Here is a 22882-nt window from a genome sequence, read left to right on the forward strand (position 1 = left end):
GGTCAATTGGTTATATGATTCTTAAAACTGTCTTTAAACTCTAAGTAGTTTTGTGGCTGAGGTTGAGTAAAATTTCATGGTAAGCCAATCAGAGGTAGAGTTAGGCGGGTGTTCGAAAGCACGCATAGTCGGACACACAATGAACAACACAAGTGAGTCAGTCAACGAGAGACAGGTATGGTGAGCCCAAATAATCCAAAAGTAGCCTTCTCTAAATGGAAGCATAGCCATTACTTTATAGATGGATGGATGGATGCTTTATTTGTCCCTGTGGGGAAGTTTGACTGCAGCACAATTACAAAGTATTCCATCATATCATAGTCACATCACACATCAAACCATTGATTCACCATTCCCATACATACTCATACAGTAAGCCCTTTTAGGCAAGTCCCTCCACTTGGTGGCCATATTGTAACGCTTTTTGTGCACTTATCGGGTATCTAGTTCGGCAGAAATGCATGTGCGCAAGGCTTCACGGCACCAACCTTGTAGTGTTAATTTCGTCAGATGAGACGAGAGGAAATATGTTCGTCAACAACCTTTTTTTTAAGACGAGACGTCATTAATGTCCTGAAACACTGACTAAGACTATCTTAAGATGCATTATTGTTGACGAAAAAAGACGAGACTAAAATGTTTTGCATGAAATAAAAACTAAGATAAAATCTCTCTTCATTTTTCGTCTACATAATGAGAAGACAGAATATCTAGCTGTTACGTTTTCAAAATATTCCGAATGAGTTCATGCTCCTGTAGGCTAGTCTACGTGCTGTTGCTGCAACCCTGTGGCTGCAACACGAAACTACATGGAACAAGAACACCGGAGATTTCTGCCAGAGTTAAGCTAACTACCTAAGCTTTATGACACAATGCTACATACCCAGAAGTTGAAGCTTCTTTCATACAAATTAACATCCCCCAGAATGTCCATACGAAAATGTTTAGCATGTAATGTCAACTATTTGACTAGTTACACTGATGATGCAACGTTTGCTAGCAAGTAAGCTAATATGGAAAGTTCACTAGCAAGTTAGCTATAGCTAAGATGGAGAATTTGTTTGGGGAATGTGTTGCCTTTGGGCGCATATCCCCATCTAGCGTGGCGGAGTAAAACATTAATACTTGGGTCTACGACAGTGTTTTTTTAAACTTTTTCAGACGAAGGACCACTTAACTAACCCTAGCTAAAAAAAAAAAAAGAAAGATTAGACCTACTTCAACAGTATATTAGTCTACACAATAGGCCTACTCACTGAACCACCTTGCTTATTGTCTTTGCACTTTGCTTATTGTGTCAGAGGATTCATATGATTTAAACTGGCATATCTTACATAGACAGTGTTGCAGAACTGTTTGGATTTACATACAAGTTGGTTCAATATTGCAAACAACTCATCTATATTATATTTTACCACGTCTGCTCGCGGACCACTTGGGATAGCTTGCGGACCACCACACTTTGAGAAACACTGGTCTACGAATATCATGACAGTGGTCCAGTCAAATCTTTTACTGTCTATGGTCAAATCCCAGCCGAGCTATAATTGTAGCTTGACTTACTTGTGCATGTACATACTGACTGACAAAAAATCAGAATGAGTAATTATAACAGACGAGTAGCTCTGTGGACACACAATATTGTTGGAAAATTGAGATGTGTGAAACATTATTTGACTCAAATGGTAATCAGAAATAATTTGTTATAAAAAAAAAGACTAAAATGTTTTGACTAAAACTGACTAAGACTAAGATACCTTTAGTTTTCATTTGACTAAAACTAGACTAAAATGACGAGACTTTTAGTCGACTAAAACTTGACTAACAAAAATGATATTTGAATGACTAAATATGACAGACTAAAAAGGACATTTCGTCACAAGACTAAGACTAAATTAAAAATAGGTGACAAAATTAACACTACAACCTTGCTCCAGCGATTAGATGGCGCGATGTATTCACAACACACCATATGATTGGCACAATGTATTCACATGTCGACTTTTTTGCCATGGAAGGGATGGGCTATGTGTAGATAACTGCCATATTGGTGTTACAAACTAACCCCATGGATTTCTATGGACTTTTTTTTGAGTGCTGTGTCTCTTCATTAGAAAGTCTCTGGTAAATATACATATCCACCCATACAGAGTCAGCAGTGCACACAGGTCTACCAGGAGACATGTTCTTGTCACATTACCCATACATGTTTCACAGCAAGGTAAGCCGACCAGACCATATGGACGTCCAGCTCATTGTTACTTGTGACAGAACATAATGGTTTAACTACCCACAACAACAACAACAACAACAACAACAAAGATGCCTTCAAAAAGGTTTCATTGTGGTTGTCAAGCAGTAGTAAATAGGAGATGACTGGTAGCAGCTGTAGTAGTGCGAGACATTGTGCCTCCAGAGTCGCTATTTGGATTGAGCTGGTTCATAGAAAAAATCATGTTCCTTCAGTAATGACTGTATAATGTCAGAAAATGCAAAACAACATCTTTTTGATGTTGCGCTATACTTTTGCCTGGTGTTTTGCATTTTGGGTATGATCCTTTTTTTGAGCCTTTATTTTATATTGACTGTTTTTTGGAGAAGAAGCCCAAACTACAGACAACATGTGTAAACAATCGTAAACAACTGGAAGCAGATGTGCCCGTAGAGAGGTGGAGGACAGAAAGGATAGGTTGGGAACACAGAGGTCTTCCCAAGTATGTAATTTGGCATACAGCTCTCAGTCCCACCAAAAATCCCCAGGAAGGATTAATGAGGGCCGTTAAGGGGCATGATTAATTAGCCAACTCTCTGCAAATATACTTTGTTACCCAGTTTAGTATAGTATAGCATAGAATTCTTCCGCAAACAAGGCTCGTTTAGGTCCCCATATGGTGTGCATGACCCGTTTCAGGATGTTCTACAGCAGTGTTTCTTAACTGTTCTGGCCTTGGGACCCTCAATTTCCCATGATCAATAAGTCGCAACCAGTGTTGGGAGTAACGGCGTTTAAGTATAACGGCGTTAATTTGTCAATAACGGAGTAATCTAATTAATTACTTTTTACAACGTTACAATGCCGTTAACGTTACTGGACGTTAAATGCGGTGCGTTACTTACTTTGCATTGATTAAATAAACTGTGTGATCCGAACGCACCCCTGGCTCACAGCTAGTGAGGAGGTGGGTTAATAACGACGTAAGCGATTATGATTGGCTAAGGCAGAGTCATGTTTCATGATAGCCAATCAGAGCCAGTGTTTTTACACACTTGCCAGCTTAAGTAGAGATTCGATGAAACAGCAGAGGTCAGGAGCAATCCGATGAAAAGTTGGCATTTTCAAGGTGGAGATATAAGCACTACTTCAAATTCATTGTGGTCAAAGGCAAGAACGTTCATGTAATGTGTAGGCTACATTATGTCCAGGAGCGAAGACTTTGTCGACATCCGTTGTGAGCAACTCTTATTTAATGAGGCATCTCACACACGCATCCAAGCTAGTGGCCAAAAACACCGATAGCCTACCTCCACCACAGATGATAGCTCGCCATCCACTAGCAAAGAAGGACTCGGAGCAAAGTCCTCCAAGCAGCAAAAGCTAGATCTTTCTGCCTCACAACAAAAACCTATGACACAGGCTGAAGTCAACCGTAGGTCTGTCGATGTGCAATATCTTGAATTTCCCCTTGGGGATCAATAAAGTATCTATCTATCTAATAAATATCGAAAGTTATGTAGCCTACAAACACCTGTCTGTTCTAGTAATTTCAACTGGCTTTTCAAAACTGCTCAAAAAAATCCAAATTCATTGACATATAGCAACTTTTTTTTAACAGTAACGCAAATAGTTACTTTCCCTGGTAACGAGTAATTCAGTTACTAACTCAGTTACTTTTTGGAACAAGTAGTGAGTAACTATAACTAATTACTTTTTTAAAGTAACATTCCCAACACTGGTCGCAACCCATATTTTAGCGTTCAAGCCAACTGATAAAGTGAGGTAGCCTATGTGGTAAGACGCGCAAGTGCACTGTAAAACCCGACAAGTTAATTGAACTCAAAAAAATTGGTGAAACCGATTACACAAAAAAATTTAAGTAATAGTAACTCAGTTTTGCTAAGTCAAAGAAACTTACCTTTTTTAATTAGTCTTCACTAGCAAATTTTGAGTGTGTTCAACAAGGTTTTTTTAAGTTAAAGAAACATCAACTACATGAGTTCACGGTAATTAATAAAATTAAGCTTAGATAGCTTAATTGGATTTATTGATGTCAGCCTGAAATATTTCATTTTGCTTCAACCAATTCTTTAAATTAAATTTAAAACTTAAAAGTTTTAATTTCCAGAAAGACTTGTCCATTTTGATTAGTTTCAACTAAGGACTTGAAAGAAAATTATTAAAAAGGTTGACAAAGGCCAGTGAAATTCTTAATCTTTTATTTTCATGTAAACCATGGAAACAAATACAGGTTGGAGTTCAGAACAGGGCTGTAGTGGAGGCTAAATTCAAATACAGTTTAGATCAAGGGCATAAAGACTAGATAGATAGATCGATAGATAGATAGATACTTTATGACAAATGCCTGACCAATGCTAGGAAATTCAACAATCATTTCAATCCAAAACAACAGGAGTCTTCTTTGGGCAGAGGGATGTATTTGCACTGTTCGTGCTGATCAGAATGAGTTCAACAGTAAGGTCCTCAATATCTGGGAACTCCGATTGAGAGACCTGAAGAAATGAACAAAGAACAATTGTGTGTTAATTGAATATCTAATTGGCATTACATGTCAAGTGATACCATGTCATATTAAGTTTAACATTTTATCTTCAAACTTTTCCAGGGCAGTTGCATTATTGAAATAATTACTTGAAATAATACTAATAATAGTAACTTCCCTGGAGTTTCTTGGAAAACAAACAGAAAAAACAAAAGCTTGAAATGTAACTCCAGCGTTATTCGACACATAGCCCTGTTGTTCGAGGTCACGGCTGTTCGTAAGAATAAAATTAAAAGAATTAAAAAAATTGGTGCAACATAGACTGAGTAGACGTGGCCCAGCAGCTATTGATAACCTACCAGGGAATTTGGCTTTAGTTTCAGTTCAGTTCAAATGCCTTGTTAGGTTAGTTTAAAGGGGTGGTTCAGGATTTTGGACATAGGACCTCATTTCCAAGTTACCAAGTGTGATATTACATTAATACACAGGATTAGGTGTTATAATCCCTTGTGCCAAGATCCAAGATAAAAACACAAGTTGGAGACCGTTTTCAACACGTTTCATCCAGTCCTTCTAGTTGCAGAGTTCGCAGGTGCTAGGCTGGCGCGAGTCAACAGTATGTGTAAGCCTCAGGGATTAAAGTGAAAAAAAATCGTTTGACTGAACTTTTTTCAGGCCATAAGTCATACGTTGTTCATATCTACCTATAGAGATAGCACCCCTTTTGTGGTCGCGACCTATTGGTTTTAAATGTACAAAAAGATGCAAACAGCAAAGTAAAGGGAGTATTAGCCTTATTCACACGGCGGCCATTGTTTAAACCAAAACGAGGCTACAGGGTACACTTACTATATAATTAATGCCACCTACAGGTGAATGCATAGAACATAACAATCCTATGGTTTGTGTACCCTGTAGCCTCGTTTTAGCCGCCAATGGCCGCCATGTGAATAAGGCGAATTGAGAGTGTTCTTGATTGAAATTGAGTTTTCCTGATGAACAAAAATATATTTTAGTACCATCCCTGACCATTGCTGATTAGCCATTGCTGTTCTTTTCTACTGCAGCAATATTGTAGAAAGGCTTTAACTTACACTCTTATTTAATTACTTCAGGCCAAAAGTGTTTAAAGGGGAGATTTTGTTCTTGTTAATATGCAATTCAACACCAAGTAAAATCTATAAAATCAAGTTTGCAAGACTTCCCATTTCCTCATCAAAGTAACGGATCAGAACATTCTAGATATTGTTCATATTTCCATTTGTTGCCTCATCCGCATTTAATGAAAACATGGTAATTTTGAGTTTTACAGACAACTCAGTTTTCCAATGAGCAGCAATACTGTGTGTGCTCATGCAGGAGGTCTGCGCATTTGATAACGACAATCTGGAGACGGTGCTTTTGTCTTCAGCAACAGATTGTGTAAGGTTGACAAGAGGTTGCGATATGGTGAGGGACAGGTCGTGTTGCGCTATGAAAGAACATGCGTAGCCTACTTTCTAAAAACGGTCAGCCATAGATAAACGTAGCCTACCTCTGTCGTGGTGGCTAGTTGCACCAGGTAGGGAAGATGTCCTGAAGTGCACGAACGTTAACCTTATGGCGGTCTTCTGATTGGTGGCGTGCTAAAACGTTTTCCTATTGCATCCATAAACAATTTTCTTGCAGCGAACCGCGCAAAAGCAAACCCCTGGCACTTTAACTTCTTTACACCATGGCTTGTTAGTTCTCCCCTGTTTCCAACAACTGCCCATCTCCATTTATTTTTTAACTTTTGACACCTGTCTTCCTTTAGCAACAACGCATCCATGACAGCTAGTGGCCTTGCCAAATAGACGCACACAAATCATGACGCTAATATGCGAGGTTCTGGTAGGCCTACTGGTTATGGTTTTGTGCTATAAATTAATAATATTTTATAGCAAAGTTTTAAGTTGACTATTTTAATTGTATGGTTATTTTTTGTCAACATACACTCACAACCTACTGTCGTTAAAAGTGAGGCCTAAGCAAAATAAGCTACAAGGCTGTCTGTGCGTCACAAACAGACTGACCCCCTTACTCAACAGTTCGCGATGATGACAGTGATATTATTATTTTTTTTATGCTAACACGCTCAGTCAAAACCTTCCGTCGCAAATTGTGAAAAACATTGTTGTACATGTCATAACAGACGGGATAATAAATTGCATAGGCTATGGTTTATATTGCGTCGCTTTACACATAATGTTAGTTGCATTGATTAAAAACTGTAACAATAATAGTAGCCTACATCGGGTGGCATAGAAGGCTATCTGTTCAAGTCATAGGTGACACCCAAAATGAATGACCTCCCCTGACAAGAGTTCGCAATAGTAAGAAATTGTCTACATTGATGCACGGAAAGAACACAGCCTACGCTTCCTCTCCGAATTCGCACATAGAGCTCACAATATCATATCCAAAAAAGTTAAACGGATTGGCCAACCTCATCAGCTGTCTCTAATGTGTCACTATAATCCAACTTTTAGACCGTTATAGTCCTCCATACGTGTTCTTTGGAAAAGCAAAGGTGATAGTCTAAATGCCCCCCCCCTCCCCCCTATTTTTTTTCTCATCGGATCTGCATCGATCTCAAATATGACATTTTTAAAATCAAATTGACTGAAATCCGTCCTATGACGGAGAACTTTAATCCTTGAAGCCTGCCACTAAAAACAGTCTTACCCACTCCATAGTACACCGAGGCAAATAAATATAACGCCTGAATAGATGAGGACTGGATGAAACGTGTTAAAAACAGTCTCCACTGAGAAATATCACACTTGCTAACTTGGAAATTAGGTCCTATGTCCAAAATCCTGAACCACCCATTTAAGCTGCTGGACCAGTATTTGCTTTATGTTGTACTCAATTTTCTCATTGTTTTTCATTCTAATAGCATGCGTTGACCTCGAAACAACAGGCCATGGGTCGCTTAATGCCACAGTTACGCTTTAACTGTCATGTCAATAGAAAACATACTTACTTACATCCCATGTCTTTAGAAAAGTGGCATCATCCTCATGGAGGTAGAAAGGAAGGCCACGGAGCGCTACAGCACGTCGGATATTTACATCTGAGGATCCCTGCATGAGAAAACATGGAGTCAAGCCAGTTAATAACTACAAAATGCAATTCAATAGGATTACTTTTCTTTGATAGTACAGCTTCTAAAACCAAAGCATTCTTTTTATCTTAAGTCCATGGAGGAGTTGTAATCTACAAGACCTCTGCTTTCAAAGGGGGTCAAGCACTTGAATATAAGTCAAAGTATGTGGAAACAGGGCCATTGTTAGTAGGCGGTGTGCAATTTCGAGCAAAAACTCAAAATAGGGGGGTAAGTGTAAAGATTTAAAACACATTTGGTCAGAACCACACATGAAATGAATCTATTCCAAGTATTTGTACAAAAGAAATGCTTACCTAGGATTCCAACATGATTGCAGGCCACCACCGAACCAATAGGCTATGTCTGCGGGGAAGGACGTCTGATATGATCTCCTTCCTTCTCAATGCCAATGTTGTTTGCATCAACTTCTGAATCTGTGAATTGAAGGACGAATACACATTTGAACATACTGACAATCTCTATTAGGACAATCCACCATCTCATGATGTCGCTTTAAATGCCACTTTAAATGCATCCTTAAATGGCCGAGAACAGTTTGCACATTAAATGGTTGTTTTCACCTACACAGCTGACATGCGAATAATACACATTCTGACTGAGCATGAACTGTGTGTGACCGTGTCAAATGAATTTAGGCTACTGACTTAAAGGACAATTCCGGTTTTTAGCACTTTACAGGGTTGCCAACTCTCACGCATCTGGCGTGACACTCACGCTTTCAGCACCAATCTCACGCTCTCACGCACACTCAAGAAATGTCACGCCAAATCCATTCTTTTTTTTTTTTTGCAATCCGACTAGATTAGCCCACAGCATTGTTTCTAAATGACAGGATACGAGTTTAAGGCATACATATGTCTAGACCAACAGCAGGTAGGTCTAATATCCGCCTACAACGTTCTCAGCGCAGTTTTCTCTGGTTGTTGATTCGCTGACTGTTTAATCCGGTCCGCGACACCTTCACGGAACACGCTGCTATTTAGACATGAGGCAGACCGACATAAAGTGTGGCCGCCCATTCTTCTCTAGGAACTACTCGCGAAGTAGCCTCACAGACATCACATTAAATAACTTTTTCTCATCTTTTATAAGGTGCTATAGCCGCTATTTGCAGTTCGCGAGAAAAATAAATTAACTTTCAAGAAATAATCATTAGGCTACTATAGCTCTGCGCTCATTTCAATTCCTATAGGAGGGATATCTCACAAACTTTTCGTTCCACACATGACAAACCGTAAACCAGAATAAACAGCAGACCTTACCGAACACAAAGGTGTAATGCAATCCCCTGTACAATAAGCCGTTCCAGAGTAATCCGGTTTTGAAATGGTAGCAAATTTCTATATGGTCTCCAATTTTGGGCTTTAAGTGTCTTAAAACTGAGCTGTGCTATACATATGTGTAAATATTAAAATCAGAGGATATATAGCTCATGGCTAAGAGTTTGTCGATGTAGCCATAATGATTTGTTTTCACAAAATGCTAAGCATGCATGTATTTAGGTGTCTTAAAAAAGTGTGCTTATATTGGTCAATGCATAATTTCATAACAGGCCAAATAGAAAATAAATGTTAAATGTTAAATATACTGTAGCCTAGACATAATATTAAAATCAGATGATGTAGGATAGTATAGAGTTAGAAGTTGGATGGCTCCAGAACTCACACCAGTGGATTGGGTCTTAAAGGAGCCACACCACTTTTATGACACTATAGCTGTTCTGTTGACCTTTAGATTTGTTGCTACTGGGCATGAAGGGCAGGCCAATTATGAGTTCTGTCCAACATTGATGGTAGGTTTAGAAGAAAAGTGAGCACATTTTAATCATATTGCAATACCAATAACCGTAATCATTTTGGTCATGATTTTTCATTAAATGTTCATACTGTATCTCTAGTGGCTGGTAGACTTTGGAATCCACCAGCCACAATGGTAGGTGGAAAAAAATATTTTAGGCTATTTCCATCCCTGATACATTCGTACACTCATACACACATTCATAAGTCTCAATCTGTCCATTTCTTTCCACAAAACTCGCCAGAAGTAATCATTTAAGGGGTTATTTTTCATTTTTTTCTACTGAGCTACTACCTTTTTCAGGTGGGCAGGGGGGCCCTTTTCATGTCTTTGCCCAGGGGCCCAGTGGCTCATAATCCTTCCATGCCCCAGGGTTAAAACAATGGTCTTGTTTTCAAGTGCAATCAATAATTTAATTGTACATTTTGAAGAAACTTAAATCAGGGATTATACTGTACATAGCAAAAAAGTCAGGGGACAGACATTTTTAAAATTAGGTTTAGGAAAAAATTTAACGCACACGCACTATGACTTCACAAAATCTCACTCCAGCCAATCACCCAAAGTTGGCAACCCTGACTTTAAGGCCCTTTTCTGGTTTGTTTTGGATGAACTAGAGTGGTGGACCCCGAAATTTTGACGATTGGTCCTGTCTCGACTTTTCTGACTCGTTTTGAATCGCCTTTTCACTTCTCAGGGTGGCTGGCAATGGGCATACTGTAGTAGGCTACTCAAACATGTCCTAAAACAACCCTTAACGTTCGTTTTCAAAACTGTGCAACTCACCGAGTGGTTAGTGGTGTTCGTTGATGTTCCAAAACAAGTAGCGTAGCGAAATACAGTTTCTGTCGTCTTTTATTTGGCATTTTGTAAAATCCCATTGATTTCTGTTGGAAGACTCATTGCATGCTGCGCCACTGTCTATGCTGCAGGTTCAAATACGAATCATACATTGCGCCGATATATTTGCTTTTAATAGTCAACGAACTCCACTAACCACTCGGTGAGTTGCACAGTTTTGAAAACGAACGTTAAGGGTTGTTTTAGGACATGTTTGAGTATAGCCTACTACAGTATGCCCATTGCCAGCCACCCTGAGAAGTGAAAAGGCGATTCAAAACGAGTCAGAAAAGTCGAGACAGGACCAATCGTCAAAATGTCGTGTCCACCACTCTGGTTCATCCAAAACAAACCAGAAAAGGGCCTTAAAGTGCTAAAAACCGGAATTTTCCTTTAAATGTGCAGACAGTCAGTAACATGACAGTGGACTAACGTTAATGGAGGAAACATTGCTAACATGCTGTAAACTATAATGTTGCAGGACCTGTGCCCTGTTATCAAGCAGTGCACCACAAAGCTTGCACTTCCAAGCTATTGTGTTAAATAGTGCTAACGGGGTTTAATTTCATATTCATATTAAGTTCATATTTTTAGTACTCACATTGGCAAATTGAGTTAGATCGCTGGCTGATGCAGCAAGTGCTGGCATACAGCAGCCAAATTCTTAGCTGCTAGTGCTAGCTAGTTCTAACTGTATAAAGTTACGTCACGTAGCCTAAGACAATATTTTCAAACATTCGGGTTTTTAAACAATATGATAAAGGACGTGATTTAGGGTCAGCACCTCACTTTTCCACTTACGTTTAATTGCGGGTTTTCTCTCTTCTCGTCGTCTCCTCTCTCGTGTCTATTTTCACCGCTCTTGTTCTCGTCTCTTGTCATCTGGTGGTCGACCGTTGCCGGCGTCGCTTGTCACTCGGCGTTGGCTAGTTGGTGCTGTACACAAGGTCCACGTATGGCAGAAGATCCGCCTACAAATTTGCTACAATTTGCGTGGGGAAGTTTCCCACGCTTTCTATTTTTTCAAATGACTTAAAGCGGATGAGTGCTGTCAACTTAAAAGTTCAAATTTGTTCAAGTAACACAGACGATTAGAGTACTATTAACTTTTTTTCATTTTTGAGTGTTTACAAATCAAAAACATTGTTTTACTTGTACTGTTCGGTTTTACAGTGTGTCTGTAGCCTACTTGTTTGGAACATGCTGATGTTAAGCACATTTGCAAAGTCCTCAACTCCCGTGTTGCCTTTCAAAGTACTTGACAGGTTTGTCTTTGATAGTAGGGTGCTTTGTTTCCATGTGGCGTTTTAGTTTTGATGGTTTCATGCTCTCATGTGCCAGTAATTCACTGCATCCCACATGTTGTGGTTTCTGTTCCTTTTTGTCCTCAACACAACTGAATGCATTCTTCAGGTATTCAGGGTCGTTTTGCCATATTTTGCCATACTAAAATGATGTCTAACATGACCTGTCACATAAACATTGTCTGTGTCCATGGCAACGACTGGCATACAAATAAAGTGTATCAAAATTAAAGGTCTGACATTAGATCTGATAGGGTAGCATTTTAAATGGGCGATTCTTTTTTTTTTTTTTTTTAACAGAACGGTTCCGCAACCCACTTTTGGACCCACCAGTTAAGAAGCACTGTTCTACAGTACCCTCCAGCATTATTGGCACCTCTGCTAAAGTTGACTAAAAACAGGTTTTAAATAAATAAATAATATTTTGGAGATTTCTTGTAATGTCACAATGGAAACAATGAGGAAAAATCCAACCTTGAAGGAAAGCAAATTTATTCTGAGAATATGGAAAATCTAATAAATAAATAAATATTTTAACAAAAACACACCGCCCACAATTATTGGCACCCCTAGAAAATCATATACACAAATCATAACAGAAGCATTTACCTATATATATATATATATATATATAGGTATATATATATATATATATATATATATTCAACTTATTTAAGTTAATTAGAGTGTCTGTAAACATTCAGAAGTAATTCGTGATTTTCTTTTTCACTAAGGTCTGAAAATAAAATGAGACAGTGGCTAAATCCCCCCTAGTCATTTTTTGACATGGGAAAGACAAGAAAATACACTACATTTGAATAGAAGGAAAGTATGGCGTACATAGAAGAATGACTATACTGAAAAGAACCCCATGCCTAATTATGGTGGAGGGGCTGTGATATTGCGGGGCTGTTTTTTATTCCCAAAGCCCATGGAAACCTTATTAAGGTGCATGGCATCATGAACCCCAAGAAAAACCTGAACATTTTCAATAGAATTCTTTCAATCTCTGCCAAGATACTAAAAGTGGGTCATGATTGGATCAATGAGCCAAAACAAATGTCTAGATCAAAACAACAATGGTTTACTGAACACAAAATTAAGCTTCTGCCATTGCCATCCCAGTCCCCTAAAGTCCATAGAAAAACAGTGGGGTGAGTCAAAGAAGAGAATGCACAACCTGGGGCAGCTGTGACCTACTGGTTAGCGCTTCGGACTTGTAACCGGAGGGTTGCCGGTTCGAACCCAGACCAGTAGGCACGGCTAAAGTGCCCTTGAGCAAGGCACCTAACCCAGGGGTGGGCAAACTTTTTGGCTCAAGGGCCAAATTGGTTTTTGAAAATTGGGCGGCGGGCCGCACAACAACCCCCCCCCCCCCCCCCCTCCCACACACACACATAAAAAAATCCATTTTTTATAGCCTATAATTTAGTATGAAAAGTATTTCTTTTAAAATATTAATTGCTTAAACATATTGCTAATTTTATGCTGTTTAACAAATGTATAAATTGTGCACTCTCGCTTTAAGACATTAGCTTTAATTCACGTTTATTTCTCAATGATCTTCTGCCTGCTCCGCTATGGCTAGTGCTGTACCTACGGCTGGGCCTCACAGTTTTTAAATGGTCAGTAGTGGGAACTACTGTTGCCTTCATGATTTCCTTTTAAAAGTTTCTTATAAGATGGAGATATCAATTATTAACATTGACAAGCCAGCTGGAACCTGCTCTCTCTCCCTCTCGTGAGTGCAGACGCGTTCCCAATTAAATGGATCGCATAATGTTCACGTTAGATCTGCTGCAACCGAGATAACTAAGAGTTAACTTAGTTTAACATGATGCTATCTCTATTTAACATGATGTTTTGACATTGACATTGTAAACGTTCTCTAAGGAGAGTGAAAAGCAGTTTGCAGTAAAGCTAACCAACGTCGTCTCTATTGCAGGAATAAAATAGCGAGCAGCCTGATAACCAAATGAAATGCTCGGTGGGCCGGATAAAAGTGCTTGGCGGGCCGGATCCGGCCGCAGTTTGCCCACCCCTGACCTAACCCCTCACTGCTCCCCGAGCGCCGCTGTTGCTGGCACCGGGATTAGTGTGTGCTTCACCTCTAGGGTTGGGCACTGAAACATGGTTCTAATATGGCACCGGTGCCGACACAAACGGTAGTAACGGCATCGAATAACAACGTGGATTTCGGTGCTTAAATAGCGTTTTTTTATTTTTTTTTTTTTTATACGAGGCATCACTGCATGTCATGCGCCATCTCTAACGTCTTGCTCTGATAGCAACACATCCAGATACAGTTAGCTAACATATGATAAACAGTGGATGTATAAACCAGAGTGGTGCACCACATAGGCGAGTGGACAGTGTTTGACAGCTTGCGTGAGCCCAAGTAGCTTACTTTAAAGCGATATCGCGAGCTCCTCAAGTCAAGTCAAGTCAAGTTTATTTATATAGCGCATTTCATACACAGAGGTCATTCAATGTGCTTTACATAAACAAAACCAAACAATAATAACAAATAAAAGCATAGAAGGGCAATATAGTCAAAGAATAGTTAAAAGGTAAAGATCATAATAAAAAGAAAACACAAGGTAAAATCATTTAAAAATAAAGAATAATTAGTAAGCAAAAACAAAGGCAAAAGTAAAAGAAAGTAATAAAAGACAAGGTAGAATAATTATCAAGGCAGATTCAGAATTTGTAACTCGGCACAGTTAGCAGAAAGCATCTGAGAACAGTTTGGTCTTAAGTCTAGATTTAAAACTGGCTACAGTTGGGGCCTTTTTGATGTCATCCGAAAGTTGGTTCCACAGCTGAGCCGCATAGCAGCTAAAAGCTGCTTCACCATGTTTAGTTCTAACTGTGGGTTTTACTAGCAGGTTTTTCACCTGGGACCTGAGAGGACGAGAAGGTGTGTACTGCTGAAGCATGTCTGACAAGTATTTAGGTCCTGCTCCATTTACTGATTTATAAACAAGCAATAGTGCTTTAAAGTCAATTCTGTGACTTACTGGAAGCCAGTGCAAGGGCTTAAGAATTGGAGTAATGTGGTCCGTTCTTTTAGTTTTTGTTAGAATCCTAGCTGCTGCATTTTGTATCACCTGAAGCTGTTTAATAGTCTTTTTAGGAAGGCCTGTGAACAGTCCATTGCAGTAATCAACCCTGCTGGAGATAAATGCATGAATGAGTTTTTCTAAGTCATGTTTTGACATCAGCCCTCTTAGTTTGGCAATATTTTTGAGGTGGTAAAAAGCTGATTTAGTTATCGCTTTGATGTGGCTGTTGAAATTTAGATCACCTCCTGCCAAAATCTAGCAGTGGGCCTAACTACACACAAGCAAAAGGCTACTGAAACAACATCAACAGTAGGCTAGCCTATACATTACACAATATCCTTGCTAATGCGCTAACTGACATTTATTTGAAATGTTATCAGCAAAGTTGTAAGGTGAACTTTATTTCACGATGTGTTAAACAACATAATGGCATGATATTAATCTTTCATGTGCATGAGGCCCATATAGCATCACAACGAATATGAAGATCATGTTAAAAGTTAGCTGGCAAAAACATAAATATGTAGGTTACATACCTGATGTCACTGAGCTGTCAAAGAGGCTACGAAAGCATCTCCGTACGTTATCGCTAATTAAACTCAAGCGCATAGCCATAGTTGCTGTTAAAATGCCTACTAGGCTAGCGCTGGGAATCTAAACACTTCAACACCGACATGTAGCCTGTTATGGGTTAAGACATGAAATCTCCAAACCAGAGCACAGTGGATTGAGATTAAATGAGAATCAGACTCAGCTCTACATAGCTAAGTAGCACACATAAACACAGAGAGACACGCACTCACACACACACTAGTAGTACATTCACCTTTCTGTCCAGTGTTTATATTAATCAGAGCTCCCCTTTAGTCATGCCCTTACAGTAAGTATTTTTTCTTTTGTTTGTAACCACATGCTGGCAGCTCAGGTCTGCCCTGTGTCATTGCCCTGGGCCTACTGCAGACCCTGTTTTTAAATGAGAGGCGCATATGTATCATGTGTCATATGTATCAGTGCCAGGGTCTATGCCAGAGTTCTTAGAAAGTCTCAGCTGTTGCTTCGGCTTGTGGGTGAGGGGCTGGGATTTAGGGGGAATCTGTCTGCAATTGTAGAAAGCTCTCTCTATGTGTGTGCGTGCCTGTGTGTGGTGAGAGAGAGAGAGTTAGTGATACATACTGACACTGGCACAAACTTCAGGTCAACATTGAGGGGTCATAACATAAGAGAGCTGTTTTATGCCGATATATTTTACACACCCAGACAGGGATGTTGAATGTATTTTCTGAGGAGTGTGGGGTTCTTACTCCGGGAAACTTTTGTTAAACAGACAATTTTAACAGTTTGGGAGGGACAGAAATACCTTAACATTATTGACGTTTTATAGAGAGGGTTTAGAGAGAGATCAGTGTTAGCTGCGTAACGAAAAACAATAAGCTTTGTCAGTATACTTCTAAAATTATATTCAGGGCTACACTTAAAACAATCAGCGCTGAAGCCCTGATAAAATGGCCTGGCGATGCCCATGCTTGACACTACCCTGCATGGAGACATATTTCACGTTAATAATGGAAAAAAAGTATAGCTTTTGATGCAGATCATCTCCCTCATTCATTTATTTGCGCAACAGCCCACATTCTGCTTTCAATCCAGCGAGACGAGTGAAATAAAGGTTTTTTAAAGCTGACATCGCCATAGGCTATTTGCTACGATATTTACCTCTGTTAAGCCTACTACAATAAGTTGCGATTTCCAATTTTTCAAGCAGTGGATTAGGCTATCCTATCGCTATGCTGTTTCCATGGACAGTTACAGGTATCCACTTCATTCGCTGTTTTAAATATTGTTGCTTCTAGGGCCTACCGACGTCATCTCCTACGGAAACTCATTGCATTCACATGAGTAAAAAAAAAATATTACGATATCTCATAATTACGAGATAACTATCTTATAATTACAAGATAATTATCTCATGAGATAATTATCTTGTAATTATAAGATAGTTATCTCGTAATTATGAGATAACATAATATTATTTTTTTCATAATTATGAGATACTATCATAATCTTGTAATACCGTAATCTCCAAAGTGGTTGTGTTTTTTAAATTTCACTTGAGCAGACGAACACACACATTGAATGGGCACTCATACCACCACCTAATTGTATGCCTCTATATTTGATGACACCAAATTAAGAAGTATTTCCTGATCGGGGAAACTTTTAGTATCTTTTTCTTTCGGTCTGCGGTTCAATAATACCATTCAATTGTGTGCCAAATGAACAGACAGAAGCCGGACACAATTTAAATTTGTGGCTCTGTGGACCAGCAATCGAGGAGGCTCATAGTTTGAGAAACACTGCAGATCACAGACAGAGATAGCATATGCTCTGGGAACAGAATGCAGGCATGATTTTGTTGTCACAGCCTGTGTTGTATTAGCGCTAGCTCATAAAACCCAATATTATTTATTTATATCTATATTTGTTTGGTACTGATGTGTGTGTGTGTGTCTATATCTCTCTAACATGTGTGTCTATGTGTGTCTCTGTCTGTTGTCTATGTCTGCATCTGTGTGTATGTATGCACACGTGTGTGTGCGCGCTTCATAAATTACAGCCTATTTTTGTACATATTCTCGGAGGGGACTTGGACATGCTTCTATAAGACTGGAGTGCTACTGCTTGTACATATGTGGAGTGGTGGGCCTCGGTCCAAAGCCAACTGTTCAAACCCAGATGGTTGCCAACACTTATGTGAATCACACCGTGTGTGTGTGTGTGTGTGTATTTTCATACGGATAAGACACGCAGGTGCATTCTCATCCAACTGAAAAAACGGCTGGGTTCTCATGCGGACTCGCCAACTGGATGGATGAATCCGACTGATTTCACCTAACCCCTGGATCATAAATCAGGCTTGTCGTGGCCTTTCCTGGCTGACCTCTCCCCCTCTATCCTCCCTCTCCGCTCCATCCCTCTGGTGTGTGTCTGTGTGTGTGTGTGCGCACGTTGGACAGGTATAATTTGTATCTCATAGTTTCCCTCCTCGTAATTTTCTCTTTTATGTCTCTTCCGCATTCTCGCCCCTCTCACCTCTCTCCTGCTACTGTCCCGCCCCACAGGGCTGCAGCTGAGCCCCCCCCCCCCCCCCCCAACACTTTTATTTCATGAGTCTTTTGAGAACATATTTGATATGCTCAGTGACGGCTAACCCTGAACCACCTGTCAACTGTTAGCGCTCAACCTTGAACGGGACCTTGACCCTAATCCTAGCCCTAGTTCTAATCTTGCTAGAAAGCAGAGCCTACTGTATAACAGAGACCATTGCACAAGTGCAAAAAGACATTACATTACACTTTGCAAATTTACATCAACACATTCACACCCGCAGAGACAGATGTCACACAGTTGTCATTCAAAGACCCCAAACTCTATTGATTACCCTGTGCTAAACAAAAGGAAACATCTATTCACAGGTGGTAAAGATTCCTGGCATAAGTCTGAATCTCTGATACCTCTGTGAAACTTCTTTGTAAAATTCTTCAATCAGCAATCATTCATTATCCATAAGAGATACTATGTATGTTCTGTGTTGCTATTTGCAAGTATAGCTGTAAGGCACATTTAGAGAAAGCAGAGCCTATAACAGAGACCATTGCACATGTGCAAAAATACATTACATTACACTTTGCAAATTTACATCAACACATTCACACCCGCAGAGACACTCAAAAAGAGTGTGTTGGAGTAAACACAGCACTTTCTGCAGTAAATCTGCTCTGTTCTCTTTTCTGCATCTTTCCCTCTTCTCCCTTTCTATCACAACATGGTCTCTCTCTCTCTCTCTCTGTCTGTCTGTCTCTCTGTCTGTCTGTCTGTCTGTCTGTCTCTCTGTTTGTCAGCTGGTCTTGGCAGGTACACAGTAAATCTCCACAATTATAACCGGTGTTAAAGCCAGACAAATTTAACAGGACCTCAGATGACCACAAAGAACGGATTTGGACGTTGTCTCTGTGTTTCTTGTCTCTCGCCCTTTCCCTGTGAGTGAAGCAGTGTGTGGAGATTGTAGTAACATCAGGGTCTTCAGGGGAAGATTTGTTTTGCCAACACGTTCATGCTCACTTGCATGCACACAGGTTAACACACACACTCACCACTCATTCTCTCTTTCTCTCTCTCTCTCTCACTCACCACACAGACACACACACACACACACACACACACACACACACACACACACACACACAGTACAAATGTGCACACATACACACACACACACTTTCTCTCTATCTCTCACTCACTCACTCACACACACACACACACACACACACACACACACACAGTAGTGAATAGTAATAGTCTAATCAGTGCATTAAGATGTGATCCAAACTTTAAAATCAGCTCTGCGAATCATCTGTTTACTTAGTGTCCCACCATGAGTCCATGTAAACTGAACTGGAAACTGTTAAATTGCAAGGGAGTCCAGTGAGATTGTATCCAATCAGTGTTGAAATGTAGCATATGGTTACTGGCTGAACAGAGTCATTTTCAGCTGTATCATCATCCATTCATGCGTTTTGGATTCCCATCACCGCCCATGATTAGTTTATTTGTGTGTGGAAAGCCTGTGTGGCAATATTGCTGGCCAGGATCGTGCAGTGATTGTGTGTGTGTGTGTGTATTCACAGTATAACATGAGGTATTCATAGGAAAAAGGATGATTCTTCAGTTAATGCACCTTCAATCTTTATTCCAATAAAAAGCCATCACGAAAGCACGTGGGATTTACTCCGGGTACCAATCTTCAATCAAAAGTCCCTCCTACCCTCTAAATGTTAATGAGTTAGGCTTCTAATGTCATCAGGTCTGGCCACCTTTTGTTTTTCTTTAATGAAAACTCCTTCTTCTCTGGGATGGTTCTGAGAGGCCTACCTCCATACCGATTCTACAAACGTTAGTGTTTCTCACACCTCAGTTCCTGGCCCCACGTTGTCTGAGTGCCAGAGCAGGACCTACCTTTGAGTATTATATTCCATATATATATTATATTCAAGATCACCATGTGAAGTGAGTGACTGAGTGAGTTAGTGATGGGCTACCATGGAATTTCCTCTTTCTGTCTCTGCTTTACACAGCACAGGGATGTTTCCTCAGTCCTGCAGTGAGCCACAGTTACAGTTTTTCTCGATTGCTCTGACCTGCTTAAAGAAACTGGGAATCCACTTGGTCTTCATGAACACCTCCATGAACACTCATCTCTTGCAAATGTGTTCACACGTTTTCATTGGGTTCACACATTTCTCACCCCCTTTTGAATACAATGAAAAAGAAAATGAAAAAGAAACACCACTAACCCACAGACAAAGACAAACAGAGAGACAATCAGTCATGTTGCTCAGTGATTTAGACTGACTGTTTTCTCTCCCTCTCTCTCTCTCCCTCTCTCTCTTTCTCTCTTTCTCTCTCCCTCAGCTGGTTGCCTCCATCGTGTTCCTGAGCTTTGGCATCATGGCGTCTTTCCTGTCTGTGGTGGTGGACGGGGTGTTCATTCTTCTCAGCGTTGTGAGTACGGCTCGGCCTTTCGATTTCACCCTACACACTTTTCCACAGCCTCTGCCACATTCCCAATAGCCACAATGGGCACTTTTTTCATATGGACAAAAGTGCAAAAAGTTATGCAAAAACACAAATATGTTGTCAATTTTGCAATATGAAAAGTTCTTACAATATAGAAGAATTATGATATTACACAATATGCTACACGAAGATCAACTTCTCCTCAGAATATCAACTTTTTATACTGCCTTAGCACAGACAAGTGATGGCTATAGGCTTGGTGGTTGCTTAGATTCAGGTTTCTTTTACGTAAAGGACACTGTGAAAGCTATGAACCACAATCATATGCAAAACTGCACCTGCAGTGTTAACTTCATCTCTGTTTTAACCTAGTTAATTGGTTTTCATACAAGCTAAAACAGATGATGATGGAACAACTTTACTAAATCTCAGCAACACACCCATGTACAAACACATGTAGACCTATTTTATGAGGCCATATAAACCTTAATGTTTTGTATAATCATCTGGGCCTCATTAAGTGACATTACAGTACATGCTTCAAACAGCTACCTCCTTTACTACCTTGTTTTATTGCAGAGCTGTTCTATTAATTTGTTAACAACTAGATGTACCGCATAGCGGTACAAAATATGACCGCTGCTCAGTCCTGCACATCCATTCCGCGAAAATAAATCATATTAATGAATTTGTCTCCATCTTCTACTCCATCCCCCACTCTTGAAACTTTTGTGTATGCTTGTTTGGAATGTGTGTTTGCACACATTCCGCACACAAAGTAGCCTACTGGCGCTGCAAAGGTGAATAGATTTGTTTCTGGGCCAAAAAATCTGTAGCATTGTTATAAAACCTTTAAAATCTCTAAACAATCACAAGTAGGGCAGTTCATCACAGTCCATCCATTGCAACTGGACTGATGAAAGGTACACCTGTAGGCTACATTGTATTTGGTAAAAGCAGAAGGTAGCAGCATAATGTATTTATTTATTTATTATTAAACAAAACAATCCCTGTCAGTTCCATGCAGTTTTCAACAGCTATCAAGAAGAGAGGTCATGTCATGGATTTTTGTGAATGTTTCTTCTTCTACATATGCATAAGTTTAGTCATCTAGTTCAAATGATATTCAGCTTTATTGTCAATGCACAAATTAAATACCAGTAGTCTAAAACAAAATGCCGTTGGTGCAAATTGCAGTGGTGCAAATAACTGACATGTCCAAAAGGGCCTTCATGAAATGCGTTGCGAGACTGTTCATACACATTTTAACGGGCAAAGTTGAAGAGCTACTGTCCGTTATTGTTTGTGCAAATAATATGCTGATTCATGTTCCCTTGCATTTTGCAACTATGAGGTCCATGGTTAAGCTCAATCTTTTGACGCAATCTTTTGATTTTCACCCAGCCTAGTCCATGGTAGGCGCCCGATAGAAATATTGTTTAATTTTGCGATTGAAATATCCACGCACTGGCGCCCCCCCTGCGACGTGTTCACCCCCCGGTTTTAGAGCTATTCTAAATGCAAAAATGCATAGAGGGAGTTATGACAAAACCGTGACTGTTAACAAACTATATGCTATATAAGGTAGGCCCTATGCTAGGCCTATTACACAACACAAATTGTCACTAGGCTATGCTGGCGACCCAAATAAAATCTCCTTTGGAACCAATTGCTTACACCTTACAGTATCAAGCTGCCACCTCTTGGCGAAAAGTTAATAGTTTTGCATATCAGTAGTAATACATTTCACGTAGCTGTGTGAATCACGGATAGGGCGAATGAAGTGGACACTTCTAAATGGAACCCAACCCACTGTACAGTAGCTTAAGGTCTGTGGCTAAAGCAGCCATAATGAAAGCGTTATCATTGTTTGGATACTTCACACACACGTGTTTTTTAATCGCATAGACTACAACTACCAAACTGGAATCAAAGCACGACTCCCCTCTCACACCCTAAACACGCACTTCGAACAAACAAAAAGCGCCTCAGTCTCACGGAATAGCCATAGGCAAAACTGTATTTGACCGGTGTAACGTTGGTACTAAATCATCCATCGCAAAGAATGATTTTTGTAACACGTGCAACAAATATGTGTAGGTACAGCCCTGCCCTGAATACATCTTAACGTGGCTCTAAAACATCTGGTTTAAATGGAGATGTAGATCATCACGGGTGTGTTAATAAATCTACATTGCGGCGAGTTGAAACAAATTATTCACTTTGACGAATTTATGTAGTTTCAGTTACTTTACTTTGAGCCATGCTCTTCCTTACTTGAATCACCTTTGAAAATAGAGGATTGAAGTATGGTTCATCAGATGCTTTTTGAGACCTTGAGCAGAAATGTCCCAGCCCGGTGTTTAGGATGCATCATAGACAGGTTATCTTTCAGGTAGCCTATATATTTTCCATTAAAAAACCATCACGTAG

At 39.8% G+C, this 22882-nt stretch overlaps 1 protein-coding gene across 1 annotated transcript in view; it reads left to right on the top strand.

The window, feature by feature from the left end:
* LOC143121127 (transmembrane protein 255B) overlaps positions 1–22882 on the top strand; it is a 75023-nt gene that overhangs the window by 21592 nt on the left and 30549 nt on the right. The window contains exon 4 of the mRNA XM_076281512.1: positions 20345–20434. Within this exon, the coding sequence (XP_076137627.1) occupies positions 20345–20434 (90 nt within the window). The remainder of the gene's footprint in view (positions 1–20344; positions 20435–22882) is intronic.

Source organism: Alosa pseudoharengus, unplaced genomic scaffold (assembly GCF_046254945.1).
Source record: "Alosa pseudoharengus isolate Yale_2024_CS ecotype anadromous, Long Island Sound unplaced genomic scaffold, YU_APseudo_1.1 YU_APseudo_1.1_scf_13, whole genome shotgun sequence".
NCBI classification, from domain to species: domain Eukaryota; kingdom Metazoa; phylum Chordata; class Actinopteri; order Clupeiformes; family Clupeidae; genus Alosa; species Alosa pseudoharengus.